Raw genomic sequence first — 16,551 nt, forward strand, 5'->3', positions numbered from 1 at the left:
CTTTCCCATTTTCACTTTTCTTTCCATTGCCACCCTTTCAAATATGGTCTGTGGGGCTTCATACAACACCTGTGATGGTTAGGAGGCAGCACGGGCATGCACTGAGAGAGATGGCAAAGGGCTGCTCATGGGATGGCCATGCCTGTCCCCGCATCTTTGTGGGTGCAGCAGGGATGCAGCACTGGGCAAAGAAGGGCCAAAGCTGGATCCAGCTGTGGGTCCCTGGTGCCCGTTGGATGCTGGAGTCTCAGCCCAGCTGTGCTTCCAGATACGTGACTTTCCCCTTTTCCCAGACCCCTAAAAAGCAAAGCACAGCTTCTGCTCTTGGCGCATTCCCACTTCCAGGGAGAGAAAAAAAACACAATGGGCATCAGCTCTCTGCATCTTCAGCCCTGGTTTTAAGGAAGGCAAGGTTCCTCAGCCCCGTTTTTTACGCGCAGCACATGCCAGCAGCCTGGCAGAGCGCATTTGCACACCAAGGTCACCTCAAATCACATCCACCGCCTGTTTTTATTTCTCCACCTGCTCTGCCTTGTGCAGCTGCCTGACAAGCATCGCCTCCGAGCAGGGCCAGCGCTGAATTCAGGAATGAACATGCCGCATCACTTGCCACCGCCAGTAGTGGATCTGTCCCCCTGCACATGGGGATGTGTGATAAGGTTATCGCTGCTGGGGCATACGGGGAAAGCCCGGTCCTGCCCGAGGACCAGCTGGCTGAACATGCCATCTGCTGCCATGGCATTTGCAGCTCCTGAAAAACGAGCCCCATGGCTCACGGTTTTAAGTTCGGTGGGTTTGAGCCGGGGCTCGGCACCGCCTGTCCCGATGAACACTGACAGCTCTTTTTTGCAGAGTTCATTTTGGGGCAGCTGAGCCCCCTCCCTGCAGAGCTGCACATGTGCTGGTGTTGGCAGCAGTGAGGGGCAGAATGGCCTTAAACTGACTTGTGACAACCAGAGAAAAGCAATCACTAATGACAGGCATGACTCACGGCCATTTCTTGAACTGTGGGATGAATTCCAGCGTAAGGAGCTGCAGCCAAACCCGGGGCTACCCGGGCCCTTCAGAGCCCAGTGAACGTTAAAGAGGCAAGGGAACAGCACCTTCAGCTCCACTCTTTTAACATGGGGATTTTATTTCTGTGCAATGCTGCTTAGTAGAAGTTCCCACTGTCAAACACTATTGTTCATTCGAAAACAGAGCTACTGACCGTTTTTCCAGGAGTGTTAAAAGAGGATGGGGGCAGCTGATGGGTCCTACAGAAACAGAAGTAACGGAGCATTAAAATAGAGCGGAAAACAGGAACCTTTGAGGCAGCAGCGTTTTCCAGTGTGCTAGCCAAAATATCACTGGAGGAGAATGGGTACGTAGCCTATCTGTCTGCGGTTTCCAGGGGATTAAAGGCTGAGCGGGGGAAGGAATGACTAAGGGGGCAGGAACGCTGAGAGCAGCCAGGAGAGCGGGGGAGAGGCAGTCTGGGCAGCCCCCGAGGACTCGCACAACAACACCGCAGTCGGTGGGTTTATTTTAGGCTGTTTCCATTACTTCCTCCGTGGCAGGGGCCACCGTCCCCCTGCCTGGCAGGGGAGCCCGGGGACCAGCGGGGTGCTGCTGTCCCTCCGTGCAGCGGGAGGGCAGAGCTCGGGGTGCCCAGGACCAGCTCTGTAAACGCTCCCCAAAGGCTCCCTGCCCGATCGCTGCCCGACCCCCGGCCAGCGCCCGGCCCCGGCAGGAGAGGGCGGAGCCGGCGGGAGAGGGGCGGGGCCCGGGGCGCCCCCTCCCCGCCGGCAGGCGGCGCCCTCCCCGCGGACACACACAAGATGGCGGCGGCGGGAGCGAGCGGCGGCGGGCCCCCCTGACAGCGTTCGGCCTGCCCGCCGCCATGTTGGTGAGGGCGGGAGCGGCAGCGGCGGCAGCGGCAACAACCCTGCCCGGGCTGCGCCGGTTGTGGCGGGGCGGGGGGAGCGGGGCCGCCGTCTGCTTCCCGCTGGGCCGGGCGCTGTTGGACGTGCGGGGCGCCGAGGCCGCCCTCTTTCTCCAGGGGCTCCTCACTAACGACGTCACGCGGCTGGTAGCGGCGGACACCCACCCCGCCGCTGCTCTGCCGCGCGCGCTCTATGCGCATGCGCTCAACGTCCAGGGCCGCTGCCTCTATGACCTCATCCTCTACAGGTGAGACCAAGCGGAGGGGCGGGGAGGAGCTGGGCGAGACCACTGACAGGCGGGGGGGGGGGGGGGGGGGCGTGTCGGCGTTGCCATGGAAACGGCGGCGCGCCGCCTTGGCGGGCTTCTCCGTGCTCACAGGTCGTTCCTGTCAGCGGCCATGTCCCACGCTGGCCTCGAAGGCATTTCTGGCTTATTTAGGTAAATTAATGTGCAAAAAAGCGCTTAGTCGGTATATTTTCCATCACTGGCTGCGGTCTCTATGAGTTACCTCAGCAGAAAAGTGTAATGAGGTTAATATTTTTAAAGCGGCCCTCAGAGCAGGCCCCAGGCGCGGGGTCTATGGGTATATTTGGGCCGTATCCGAAACAAGCGGTTTGCGCTGTCTCACAGGTGCCATAGTCACCGACGCCGCGGCACGCCGTGTGACATCTAATAATTACACCGTATAGCCGCCTGACGTAGGTGTGGTGTCAGTCAGTGAAAAATGGGGCTCGTGCAAACTGTCGGGTCAGGTTAATGGTGTGGTAGCTAATGGAAGGCACGGCTGAGCGAAGCTTCTCCTCCTGCTGAAAGTCACCTCGCTTTAGGTGAGCGTGAGTCAGAGAGAAGACTGTAAGGCCAGACCCGTGTCTGTCCCCAGGGGAGGTGAGGGCAGTATTTGCTAGAAAAGAGTGAAACGGATGGCTGAAGAAGTTCAAGTATTTCACGGCAGGGAGCTGAGTGCTGCTCTTGTGTGCACCAGCAGCCTTTGGTGAAATTCCCCAGATCTCTGGATTCACACCAGGATCAAGATAAAGCGTGTTGGCTTCCGCTGCTGGGGGTGTTTGTTTTTCTGACCTTGTAGGTGTTACTTTTTTAGGCTTCACGAGAGTCCAGAAGAAGAGCCGCACATCCTGCTGGAGTGTGACAGCGGTGTGCTGGACGCCATACAAAAACATCTGAAACTGTACAAGATCCGGAGGAAAGTAAACATCGCCCCTTGCCTTGACCTCTCTTTGTGGGCCGTCGTCCCCGGGGAGCAGGCTGAAGACATTGCCAGTTCCCTCACTAAATGTGCAGACCAGGCTCTGATTTTAACTCCTGACCCCAGAACAGAAGTCATGGGCTGGAGACTGATTACAAAGAAAGGTGTAAATCTGTCGGAGATTATCCCTGGGAGCCATGTTGGAAACATTCAGGATTACCACAGGCAGAGGTATAAACAAGGTAAAGCCAAGTCCTGTTTTGCATTCTGTCTCACTGGATTTTGGGAAATTTATTTATTTGTGTATTATCCCAGTTTCATCTTATCATCAGAGTCCATGCGCTGATACAAGACAGAGGAATAAATTATAAAAGCCGCATCGGTATGTCTCAATGTATTTAACTTGTTAATAACTACAGGTATTGTTTGCTACTTTGAGGATAAAAGTGATCTGGTATATATATAATTCTGTCTGGTGCCAGAATCAATATTTGGGTACAGTTTCCTGTTACTAAGATTATGGGACGGTGGGTCAGGAACTCTTAACAGCAAAAGAAAACCAGGATTATTCATTTTCTGAGAGGGAAACTTCTGTGGTTTGAGTCATTTTGATTATTTTGGGATTAGGCACAGGCTGTGTGTTTTCCTTGTTGCTAAGGAAGGAAGAGGAAACATCCTAACTTACTTTCTGAAAAATGTATGACTGGATTCGCAGAGTTAACTCAGAGGCCAAGTGGCGGATGATTGATTTGAGAGGGAACTCGGTCCCGGGAGCCCCTGTGCCTGGGCAGAGCTCCCACTGATTTTACTGTGTCCTCTCGAATAGCGGATTAAATTAATTGGCAGCCTGAAAAATGATGGTCCTCTGCTTAAACCTGAGTCCATCTGGTTCGGAAAAGCAAGCTGTTAATGGGTCAGACTGGGCTGGAGTGTGGAAGTGTGCCGCCTCCCTGAAACACCAGCACTCACCTTGCTGTGCCGCTGCGGAAGGCTGGGTGCAACACTGTGCTTCAAAAAAATACTGGTTTTGTGTCAGTGGTCACAAAAAGAACAACTACTTATACAGACAGTCGGCATTTGGGCTTTAACAAAGACAGTTGGCCAACTTGCGTTCTTTAGCTCTGAAGAAAATAACTCTCACTGACATTAAAGTCTACTTGGGGGGGGTGGGGTGAGAAGGATTTTGGCATTGGCATTGCACATACATTGATGCCTTCATATGGGAGTGTGCATCATTCTGAGTACTTTGAATTTCCACTGGTATGGCTGCGAAGTCCTTTAAGCTTCATGAAATTAGGTACTCTGTTTGCCTTTAAGAGTAAACATCATTTATGGCTAATGATTTCACTTGGGCCCAAACCAGAGAACTGGGAAGTTCATTATTTCACACTGCTCCTTATGAGTTCTCTCCGTTTTACGACTCACAGAGGAGGCGTATGCCAGAAATGTTAAATACTGAAGATCTTACTGTGTTATCCTGTTGGTTTTACTTTTTTCCTAGGAATTCCTGAAGGTGTGAAAGATCTCCCTCCTGGAGTAGCCCTCCCACTGGAGTCAAACCTGGCCTACATGAATGGCATCAGCTTTACCAAAGGCTGTTACATTGGACAGGAGTTGACAGCCAGGACCCACCACATGGGTGTCATTCGCAAACGTCTGCTGCCAGTCCGCTTTTCCGCTCCTCTTCCCAAGGACAGCATTCCTGAGGGTGCCGAGATCTTAACCGAATTGGGAAAGTCGGCTGGCAAGTTCCGGGCTGGAGGAGGTGAACTTGGTATAGCTTTGCTGAGGTTAGCTAATATAAATGAACCACTCTACCTAAATATAGCGGGTGATAAAGTGAAGCTCACTGCAAGTATACCCGAGTGGTGGCCAAAACCTGCTAGTAAATAGATGAGGAACCACCACTCACACATTTGCCTTATTGAGAATATTTTGTGTGATAAGTTTGGGAAGGCGACTCTGCCTTCAGTTTGTGGTGTTTGATGGGGGGGGCATTACAGGATTCTCCAAACCGGGACTGAACAGCAGGAACCCAAACCAGCGGTGGGTCGCTGAGGACAGGAGGATAATCTGTTAAGCGTTGTGGAGAGACCCGTACAGGGTACGCAAGGGAGCACACCTTTTTTTGAGGGTGCCCTGTATTTATTTCAGGGGTGCCACGTGTCATTGGGTTGGATTGCTCCTGAATTTTCAGTCCACCCCTCGCTCAATCCGCCTGTGCTCTGCGTAGGGTGCGGTGTGTGTTCAGACCGAAGCGAGCAACGGGAGCAGGAGTTTCCCTGTTGCATGCACTGAATGTTTTCTGTTCAGAATAACCATTCTGTGGTATTATAATGTCTTTTTTTTTAACAGAGAGCATGCCACTCTTACCTTGCGTAAGATACATACTCAGGCTGAAGTGTTCACTGCAAATTACTCCTTGCATTGAGCTGCTTCTTAAACTTGCTGATGGGGTGGATGTTTTTTCCCACCGCTCTAACTGCTAATTGTGTTCAGGAAGAGGAATACCTTGTACTCTGCATTTCAGTCCTTGATTTTAATAAGTCATTTCTGGTGGGAAAGCTCTCAAACATCCCGGTCCCCTGCTTCAGCACCGGCAGAGGGAGCACAGCCAGCAAGAGCCAGCTCCTCTGCCGCTCCTGACCTGGGTCATGCACGCTTCCTTCACTCGAACAACTGTTTCAGAGAGGAAAGTGATTATTTTACAGAAATAAGGTGCGCCAGTGCGTGCCCTGGGGTGACTATTGTATTGGTGTGCTGGTGCTTGGCAGAATAATCTCCTCCTAGAAGCACGTGCCCTCCAGTTGCCAACAACAGTTGAGGGGTGGATTTTTTTGGCATCTCCATCCTGTAGAAAAATCCTCCGCGCTTTCCTGAAGCCTTTGGCAGGGGTTACCTCGCTCCCTCCACAAAGCTGGTGAAGGGACAGTGTGTCCCGATCTCAGACCTTTGCTCCTTCCCTCAGTGTTAAGCTGCAGTCCCCGGAGAAGGGGTTAATGCCACACGTGCTCTTGGCTTAGCCTGGTGTTCCGGAGGGAGGATTTTCACCATGCTCGCTTCCCTGGCTGCTTCACCACCATGCTTGTTCCAAGAGCCCTCTGTACCCCTCATCCAAAACCCCGTCCCTGCTGCCGTCTCTAGGTGAGGTTTCCTCCATCCACCGTCCCCTGTGGGTTTTCGGAGCAGCCCAGTACTTCAGGTTTTCTTTGCTGCTTTTTTCTGGCTCCCGCCACTCTTCTGTCTTCGCACTTTTTCGTGCTTCTGCAGTCAATGTATTCCTCTTCGCCTCCCCAAAGCCAACCAGCTCTGTGCCTCCTAACCCTGTCAACCTGCAGTGATTTATAGGAGCCCTGTGTATTTTTGTATTACAAGAAATCTATTGCGCGCCCGCGCTTGGAATGGCGCATGTGCAGAAGGGTGTGATGAGAGAGATGAGCAGGGGAGATCCCATGCAGACCAAAAAAAAGCTCTTGCATGCTTATTTGTAATAAAAACCATCCAAAGCACGTTCTGCCACTGTTTCAGTGTCACTGTTACTGTGAAAGGAATTTATCTGTGAAAAATGCTCATATTGGTTAAAACTCTTTATGCTTGCTGTAAAATGAGTTTGTGGAATATCTGATTAAAAGTTTATTGTATCCGTAATTTAAGTGTGACTTGTCTGAAAAAGAAAAGATGCTACCTTTTATTTACCTTGTGGGAAGGTACACAACAGAATACTTCTTTGGGTTGCTTGCTGACAAGAAACACTTCTTACACTGTTTAGCACCCCTTTATCATGTTTGAAAGTGTCAACAAAGTCTGTCTGCTGCAAAAATAAACGGAACTGCAGTGTTTCACGCTTTCTGGATCCTCCGAATGCGACAAAGGCGAGACTGTGCTGCCCGTGTTGATGGCCTTTGCCAGAAGCAGCTTTTCCTCCGCCACCCGTTGCGCAAAGCCTCCTCAGAATAGTTATATTGTATTGGTATGCGCGCGGCCTGAATAAACGCTACATTTCTTCTGTTCGGGGAAGCCCTGCATCTTTTCCGGCGTGCACATGTTTCTTTTGTTTTTTTTTTAACGTATGTGAAAGGCTTTTCTGTTGCCAACAGCTGCAGATTACAAATGTGGGTGCTTGGACACAAAACACGCACGCAGGTTGATTTTTCAGAGGTACTAGATCACTTGAGGAAGGATGTGGCAGAAATTGGATGGGGCAGCCCCAATCCATGCTATCCTTATATTTTTATTCTCCCTCACAGCCTGCTCCATCGTTAATGGCATTAGCCGGGTGAGCTTGGGCTGGAAGGCCAGGCTGTGGCTGTGGTGGTGCAGGGTTGATTTTGCAGGGGTGTTTGCCTCGCTGATGAGCCATGAGGGAGCGAATCTCCTTCAGCCAAGGTGGGACCGAGTGAAGCGGAGCGAGGAGCTCCACCGCTGACCAAAGCCAGCCAAAAAGGGGCAAATAACCACCCCGCTGTTCCTCACGTCATCCAAAGGGCTGAAATGTTCTCAGCGGTGCTTTTAATAACCGATTTCTGCAGGAAGGAGGAAACGTTGAGAAATAAAACACTGGTGCCAGGCCCACACAGCCCCTCTGCTGCCCCAGGCGGGAAACGAGACACTTTTATGGTGCAATTCCGTCAGGTTTTTGTGCTTTCCTCAGCACAGGACAAACATGGCGGCTGAGGGGAGCTGTCAGGTAACCTGCTCAGGTACCTCTCTCAGACTAAATACAGCTGGAAAATAGGGTCCCCACTCTCCGAGCGGCCAACCCTGTTCCGATCCCCTTTTTCTGGGTGTTCCCTCTCGCTGCCTCAGTTTCCCCTCGCCCTCCGCGCCATGGCGGGTCCCCCCTCCCGCTCCGCTATGGTTCGCCCCCTCTCCCCCCGCGCAGTGGTTTCTCCCACCGACGGCCGTTGACCGAGCGCTCGCTCCCTTCCCCTCCCCGCCCTGCCCGCTGCCGCCTCGGCTGCCGCGCGGGAAGGGGCGCGCGCTCGGCGCGGCCGTTGGGGCGGCTGCAACGGCCGCGGGTGGGGGCGGTGCTGGCGGCGCGCGCCGCCCCGGCCCCTCACGGCGGGAGGCGAGAGGGAGGATAAGATGGTGGCGGGTAGCGCCCAGCCTCTGGCCGTTCGGCCTGAGGGGGCTTCCCGGGCAGAGGTGAGGCGTCGGCGCTGCCCCCCCGCTGCTAGGACGGGGCTGGGGCCCCGGAGCTGAGGGGGTGAGCGGCGGGGGAGGTTGTGAGGCGCTTGGCGCCTGTGAGGGGAGGAACCGGCCTCTGCCCTGTGAGGGAGCGGCGCCGGAGCTGCAGAGGGTCTGTTGGGCTCCCTTGGAGGGAGGGGAACCCGTGTGGCTGCTGGTAGAGCAGAACCATGTAAATAAAGGACATATCTGCGAAAGTACAGGGCTGTCTTCCTCTTCCACTTGCCTGTCGTGTGCACCCTGCCAGAGATCTGTGTGCGCTCGGAGGTTAAAGAGCTGTGAGCGGTGTTGACACATCAAAAATGAGTGATGTTCCTGCACGGAGAGATAGCAGAAGAGAGCGGTGAAGTAAGCAAGTGTTAGAGCCTGAAATCCCAATAGGGTAAGACAGGAGTCACTTTCTGAGGCTTCGGAGGCGAATGCATTGAAATGTGTGATTTCAGGAAAAAGAGGGTTTCTTCTTTTTTGCTTCTCCCGCCCCCCCCCCCCCCCCCCCCGCCCCGTGTTTTTTTTTTTTTTTGCTGGAAGCTGTGTTTGATTTCATTGTTACGGTTTTTACATTTCCCGTCACAGTAAAAAGCCAAAGAAGTTGGTGTGGTGTGGGGTCTGGAAGAATGACTTAAGTCTACTGTATAAACAGGTGTTCTACTGACTTGCCAAAATCACTGCAATCTGCTATTTAAAATGCATCATTGAATGAATTCATACTGCTTTGGCCAGGTTGATGCTAGGACATGGCGTAATGAGCATCTTCACGCTGAGTTACTTGAATTTAGCAAGTTTAAAAAGTCCTTAAAAATATTTGTAGCTTAATGTTTTGAGTATGTTTGCCCACTGTTAACGCCTTGCTGAAACCTTTGAAATCTTCAGAGGGTGTCCGAATACTGCACAGATGAGAGTCACGAATACGATTTATTGTTCACAGCCTGCCGTGGTCCTGCTTTTCCAGAAGCCTTGTTTTCTCCAGCATTTTCAGGGCAGGGGAGTTTGGCAGCTTTGGTCCCGTTGTTCACAGCCATTGCTGCTGAAGCCACGCTGTGATATGTGCTTCTGCACAGGCACTGCGGGCGTTTTGCATGTTACTTTGAGAGGAGGGTGTAACTACTACTAGCTACTTTATAAGAGTATTGTTGGGAGCACGGTTTCTGCTGGATGGTAGCAATGAGAGATGCTACATTTTGACTTCAACGTAGTCTCTCAACTGTTTGCCTGTGCGGTATTTTGCTTCTACACGCACTCCGAGCCCTTCGGAAAGGGCTGGTTTGGTTTTTTTGCAACACGCTGTTCTCAAGCTGGCAGAAATAATTTATGCCTAAACTGTTTTTGTGGATTCGTGTCTAGATTTCCTCTCTTCCCTCTGTCTTGCCGAGGCCAAAGGAGTGTGAAATTCTGCTGTCGGAATTTATTTGAAGCTATTGGGGTCTGCTTATATCACTAAAATTATTGCATGTACTTTAGTACTGTGCTGCTGTAACACTGGAAACATTTGAGCTTTCTCTGTTTTCTTGAGACCTCTTTCTTTGAGACCATGGCTTCACACTTTTCATCTTTTTTTTTTTCTTGAAACACTTCAGTTCAATGTGTACTATGGGCAGCACTGGTGCAAGTATGCTATTCCAAAAACCTAAATGTGGAAGGGGGTATAAAAGCTTCCTGTGTCATGTTTATGTATGTTGTCATTCTCAAATGGTGCTTACATCAGACAGTTAGAGAGGCTGGAGGAGGACAGTCGCCATCTCTGAATACCATTACAGTTTTGTGGAGAGAATCCAGAGGGGAGAAGAGCAATAATGTAAGCAAGGGCTGAGGGTTTTAGGGAGGGGTGACCTCATTTCCTATTTACTGCTGTGTCAGAAAAGCTATATGGAATACACTTCAACAATATTTGGGGAAGGTTACGTGCTGCGTGGCACCCTGCAGTGTATTTTAGCAGTGCTTTCACTGCTACAGGCTACAGTGATAGCAGTGAGGGAAGGACTTTGCAGGACAAGGCAATGTACAGTAACTTAGTGAAAATGCCTTGGGAACAGAAGAAAACTTTGGAGAAAGTTGTTGGGTTTTCCCCTCTCCCTTTTAGGATCTTTTGTTTGTAGTCTGCTGGCTTGAAGTTGGTGAAGAATTTAAGACAGAATGGTTTTCTGATTTTTCACTGTAACACTTCTAGCTGTTGTAGGAGTTCTCATATTCTGTAAGATGGATTTTGGGGCAGTGCTATTCTTCAGGGTGAACAACATATATTTTTTAGATTTAACTCAGCTGATTTAAGTGTATGCTGAAGAATATCTTGAGTGTTTTGGAAAAACTTAGTCGGAACTTCTTAGCACCCTGCTTTCTCTTTTTTCCTAGTCTGAAGACTCCGTAATAATACTTGACTGATGATGGACTACACTTCCCAGCAACTGAACTATATTATATTATATCTAGGTTTTTTTCTTCTTTTCTTCAAAAAGATGAAAATGGCTGTGTTCCATTGGCTCTGGATTTCTTAATTTGCTGAAGTTATATTTCTTCGTTCTTTTTGTAGCATTAAAAATGTGGTGATGTGAGGGAAGGATCAGGGTTCATCATCTGTCTGAGGTGAGGCAGAGAGTTGTGGGAAAATTACTTTATTAAGGAAAAATGTGTAAAAGGTGATAAAATGTGACAGTCTACGAGATGTTTGACTGAAAGTGGGGTGAAGGTAAGTCAGGTACAGCACTTTAGCATGAAAGAAGGCCTTTAACTAAAATAACCTTTATTTTTAATTATTGTTACGGGAAGCATAGGTCTTGTCTTTCATAGTTACTTAGCCGGGGTGAGCCAAATGATACCTTTCAGTGGGGAGATAGGAACAAAAGTGGCCAGTGTGTCATCACCACTGACAAAAAACATTCATTACAGTGAATTAGTTTTTCATGAGCAGATACCAAAACCCCAGAGGTACAAGGGACGACAAACTTGTCAGAAAAACTCTTGTACTGTTAAATACGATGTTGTTATACACCATAGCAATTAAAATTTCCTTGCTGGGTTGTGTTTCCTGATTACAACTTAAATGGTTTTGGAAGTATGTGATCACCTGAGAATAATTGCTTAGAAATTACTTCTTCCGTGGGAAGGAGGCGAAGATGCATCTCAAAACCTCCCACACACTTCTCTTCTTTCCCATCTGAGAAGTGTTTCCTGGCTCAGTGAGGCAGCGGAGCTGTATTTCTCGGGCAGTCCCCGTAAGCCTCTGCGTGAAGGAGCCTGTTCCTGAGGCTGACGGTTGCAGTCCTGGATCCCGTACCTGGTAGCTATTGCACAAGAGAGGAAAGACTACAATTCCCATAGTACTTCCACATACTGGTACTCCAGTGACATCAGACATTACATGGCTGAGACTGGTTGTAAAGCAAGAAGACTAAAAATGTAAGCTTGGTGTTTCTTTCACTTCTGTAGCAGGGCCTTTGGCAGTGTGAAATCTTTGCTTACCAGGGGAGGATTTCAGTTGCTGCAGAGGTATTTGAAAGGGTGTGTACTGAAGAAAACATGAGGTGACATTTAAGGGCAAGCAATTTGTACTGTTTCTCGTCGTGCTGGTGCAGCTTAGAGACTCCTCTGTCTAGGAGTAGCTATGTGGAGTAATTGCTTAATGCCAGTGCTGCTAGTTTGTCTCGAGGGGCCGTTGCCTTGCCCACAGCCTGAAATCTGCTTGTTTCTTTTCTGCTGTTTTTGTCCTGCAGCTCCAAGGGGTGGAGGAGAGACGCTGTCCATAGCCTGGCAACAGCGTCTGTGTGCGTGTAGTAACTGAGGTGTGTAGCGTGCGTCCCACAGCAGCGATGTTAGGGGTGCGGCGGCAGCACTGGTTCAGCATCGTGTGGGCTATGCCAGCGGACTTGAAAGCACAGGGATCAGCTGCTGCTGCAGTGCTCTAGTGTGTACAACTGGCATGTTTGAGTGCCTGTGCTGCCTTTGCTTCCCCAGTGGCCTGCGTCGGTGGGAGGAATGCAGGCAGGGAATGGCTGGTGGTAACATCTGTGCAGGTTTGTCTCGGTGGAAGTTGATTCTCACAACGGGATGGGGTTTATGTGGGTTTTGTTCTTCGGGAGGGGTGCAAGGTGTTTGGAGTAATACTAATATTTTAGAAAGCTGGAAAACAATCCAGCGAAGCAATTTTTGCAGTGTAATATTTGCTTAGGTTGCTGTAGTGCTGTAGTTTAAAGTAAGTGTAATGATTTATTCGCCTGACAGTGCCCAGCCTTTCAAGTGATCGCATATTGTGAGTGTCTGACAAAACCACAATTCTCCAAACACAAATGTCTCTTAGCGTTGACCACCAGAGCCTTCTAATAGGGACAACAAGGAGAGACTTAGGAAGTGGATGGGAAACTTGGGAATACTTGCTGTCGTCCTTTCACTGAAAAATGTAATAACTTCTCAAGCAGGTAATAGATCCCCTTCCATTTCTCTTTAAAAACAGTTTAGAACTGTTAAATGGCATGGTGACAGTGATTGCTTAAGTCTGCAGTCTCAAAGGCATCTACTTAGTACTTGAATTTCACAAAGTGCAGAGCAGGTCAAGTGGGAAAAGTAACTTTATATGTAATCTTGGTACTCTAATGAAATTAAGATACCGATCTCTATATAATGTTATATAGTGTATGGAGATCCTTTTGCAGCTGGTCTAAAAAAAAATAATCTATTGATTTGGCCACATATGCCAGTTTGTAACTTCAGAGCTTGGTTTTACACATTCAGTAATTGATAATTTTGGCATTTTTGTTTGTTTAAAAATATATTTGGAAAGAAATTTTTATTTAGTGGAGTTTAAGTTGTACTAGATAGTCCATCTGTCAAAATTAATCTGGAAAAATATTTTGTAACTTCAGCTGGAGTTTTTATTCCTCAACAAAAAGGTTTATGCTGAGAGCATATTAATACCAGTAATCCTGTTTTACAGCAACATGTATTTGAAAGGACGTAATCTACAAATCGTGCACTTAAGCTGCCTTCAGATTAGTTGACTCTAAAGTGAGCAGAAGTTCAATTAAAAACTCCGTACCTGTTTGTTTAATAGTCCCTTGTGTTTTCCTGGTCTACTGGGAGATAATGGAGTGTGACACGTGGTAAGAGTTGCGGGTGAAGGTGAATATATAGAGGTAGACGGTATTAAGTTCCCTTTTATTTCCATGGAGCCTGCAGTGCACTTGAATTATGTTACTCAAATACTTAAACGTGTATTTGCTGACTAGATATTTTGAGCATCACAGGCTGCTTCGTGATAAATGCGTTAAAGTAGCTGTCTTTTGCCACCTTTATAAAACTTTCCCTTAGCAGTCCCAAATTTGAAGTTTTGGATAATGATATGTTGCAGCTGAGTTGTGTTTGCTGTTTTTAAAACTGGCAACTTCATGTCAATGTTTTCATGAAGGGTGTTTTTACTTTTTTAATTGGGGATTAGTGTCTTACAGCTTTTATAAACAAGAACCATCCTCTGAAACTCTGGAGTAAGGGGAGGATGCTTCAGTCGTTGCATGCAAGAGTACTTGGAAATAGTAGGACTCTGGTGTTCGAAGTACTTGTGGCTTTGGACCACAGTTAAAGTTTCTAGATCTATAAAAATCTGTCATTAAAAACAACATCAGTAACTTTTTTTAATAGTTTAAATGAATTGCAGATCAGGGCTTTGTTTCTAAGCTACCTCCTGGCAAATTATTCCTTATTTATTTCAAATTAATAAAGCAAGAATTGCAGTAAGTGAGGAGTTTACAAATTTGAATTTCTGAAATTACTAATTTTAGGAAGGCTAAAGTTATGAAAATTGCAGGTATGTAGCCACAGTTCCCAGTGGATAAATCCATGTTGCATGGTTTCCCGAGTGCTTACTATGCTTAATTTCTTGTCATTGACATTCTAAGTTTTAATATAAACGTTGCAGAAATGTTCTGTGTGTTTGGGGTTTTTTTGGCTGAGGAAGAAGTACCTCACACAGGTACTGGCATACTGCTTCAAGGGTAATGCTTCATTAAGGTGGAATTGAGGAGCAGATTGGAATCTCTTCCCCGGCAAACTTTCTGGTATGTAGCTTTGTGAAGCAGATAGGCCTAAATATAAAAGAAGTTCAAAACAACGTGTCAAAAAGAGAGGTGTGGGTCTTTAGACTTAACAGCAATTTTCCTGTGTAACTTGATTCTGGAACTTGTAAACCCTCAGGTAGCGTAGGTGGAAGTTTTTAGGCTTTCCTCATGATCTCCCTACAACATTAAGGTAATGTTTCAAACCGACTTTTTTTCTGGAGGATTAGATGTACCGTAGCATGCAGAACTGCAAAACCTGTGGATTTTTCACAATGGCATCAGTGTGTGTATGTGTGCAGACTGCAATATAAATCCACCTGAATATACTACTATTTGTATTACTCTGAAAAGCAGGCATTCAGATTAGCAGATTTCCCATTAATCAGTGTGGAATAATTCAAAGTTAAGTTTCACATTTACTATAGCTTCTGTTTCATCAGTGCAAGAAGATTGTGGAAAGTGTGCGTGTGTCCATGCGCATGTATGTATGTATACGGGGAAAACATTATGCCTGTCTTCACCAAGGGGCAGGATATGTGGGGGCAGAAGGCCCTTAAACTAGTAGGGTAACTATGCACGTGCATAGGGCTCATTATTTGCAAGGTTCGTTTAAAGCTTCTAGTATTAACTTTAAGAAGTGTTGATGGGAAGATGAGCGGACATTAACACTCCTAAGCATGAGTGGGGGGATTGCTTTTTTCAGGCTATGGAATGGTTACGTTGTTGAGGTGTGTGTCATTCCTTCAGTAAGCTTTGAACCATCCGTGAAATTCACTGAAACTGCAGGAGAGGTGGATGGATGTCTTGGCGATAATGAATTTCTGTATATACCATAGAAGTTGACAGCCTCACAGAGGAGAGATCCGGATTAGTGTCCTCACAGGGAAAAAGGCTTCCGCATGATTTTAAACGTTTGGCATGGCCTGCTTATCAAGCCACGTTATAGTTGGCTCTTAGCTGGTTGCCGTTAGGATGAGTAGGGAGGGACTGGGGAGACCGAGAGGATGCGGTAGGGAAACCGCTGCTGTTACAATGAGCTTGGGATAGGGCATGAATGTGTAGGAAGCCTGTCATCAGCCTTCCCTGCTGATGGAACAGCTTGTTTCCTTCAGGTGTTGTGCTTGTGGTCATTCGTCTTTTTGCTCACAGTTCTTTTTTGAATAAAGTCGGAAGAAAAAAAAAAAACAAAACTATTTGCAAATTCAGGACATGATATTAAAGTACTCACTGAGACCGTTGGTCAATTTAAATGCAGTGCAAGCTGGCAGTGCTTCTTTAACTAAAGCATTGGCTTCTACTAAAGCCCTTATGTAGCACCCTCGTATCCTCAAGGTATCCCAAAAGGCCTTTCCAGGAATTAATTATTTACCAATAGTGCAATAAGCATTTGTTTTTTATCAGCCCCTAAAAGCTAAGTGACAGCCACAGAAAGTTACCATTGAAAATCCATTTTTTGGGACAGAGGGTGTATTGGCTGGAGCACAGAGGTAGCATTCGTACCTTTTTTGAACAGCTGTGTAAATTTTAAGCTTCGGTTGGTCTCTTACATAGGTTGTGAAGCTTAATGCAGCACCTGCAATGCTTTGAACATTTCCCATGATTTGAAGTAGTTCTTATTCTGAGATGTAAATGGATTGTTGTTTGGGGTTTCAGATATCGACTAATGCTTTGTGAAACCCACTTTTAAAGTTGTGAATAGTTACATTGTGTCACAGAGGTAGCGATTAGCCAAATCATTAATGGGTTTCATTAAGTCTACTTTGGCAGAAGAACAGCTAATAAATCACAAGTAGTTAAAAGATCAGTAAAGGTTAGGGACTTAGACACACAAAGACTGAACAAACATCATGCATGTTATAAAGACATTACTAGTCATCCTTTCTGAAAGGAAACTGTGTCATAAAATTAGCACCTAGGAGCAGTTGTGTGCACCTCAGTCATTTCAGTGCAGAGCCCACTATCTTAGCTTAAATACAAGGAGCCTAATCTTCCCATCTGTGTGGGCCACAGAGCTTTCTGTAGCGTCGAGGTTGTATTGCTGCAGCTCGTCCCTTGCAATACAACTGGTGTATTGTACATCCACTGAAGACTGGCACAAGAGCAGCCAGCTCAGCGCTTCCTAGAAGCATTGATGTATTGTTACAGACATTTCGCTGAACTGTTCTGCCACCCGTTCCTGGATGCAGACTTTCCTGT

The 16,551-nt window shown here is 47.6% G+C and overlaps 1 protein-coding gene across 1 annotated transcript; it reads left to right on the forward strand.

Moving 5' to 3' along the window:
* Positions 1 to 1,882: 1,882 nt before the first annotated feature.
* Positions 1,883 to 6,870, forward strand: IBA57 (iron-sulfur cluster assembly factor IBA57). Its single transcript, XM_059818769.1, has 3 exons — positions 1,883 to 2,172; positions 3,026 to 3,372; positions 4,632 to 6,870. Exons 1-3 carry the CDS (start codon positions 1,883 to 1,885, stop codon positions 5,021 to 5,023), a joined length of 1,029 nt encoding a protein of 342 aa, XP_059674752.1. The 3' UTR covers positions 5,024 to 6,870.
* The last annotated feature ends 9,681 nt before the right edge of the window (positions 6,871 to 16,551 follow it).

The sequence above is a fragment of the Gavia stellata genome, chromosome 6 (genome assembly GCF_030936135.1).
Source record: "Gavia stellata isolate bGavSte3 chromosome 6, bGavSte3.hap2, whole genome shotgun sequence".
NCBI lineage: Eukaryota > Metazoa > Chordata > Aves > Gaviiformes > Gaviidae > Gavia > Gavia stellata.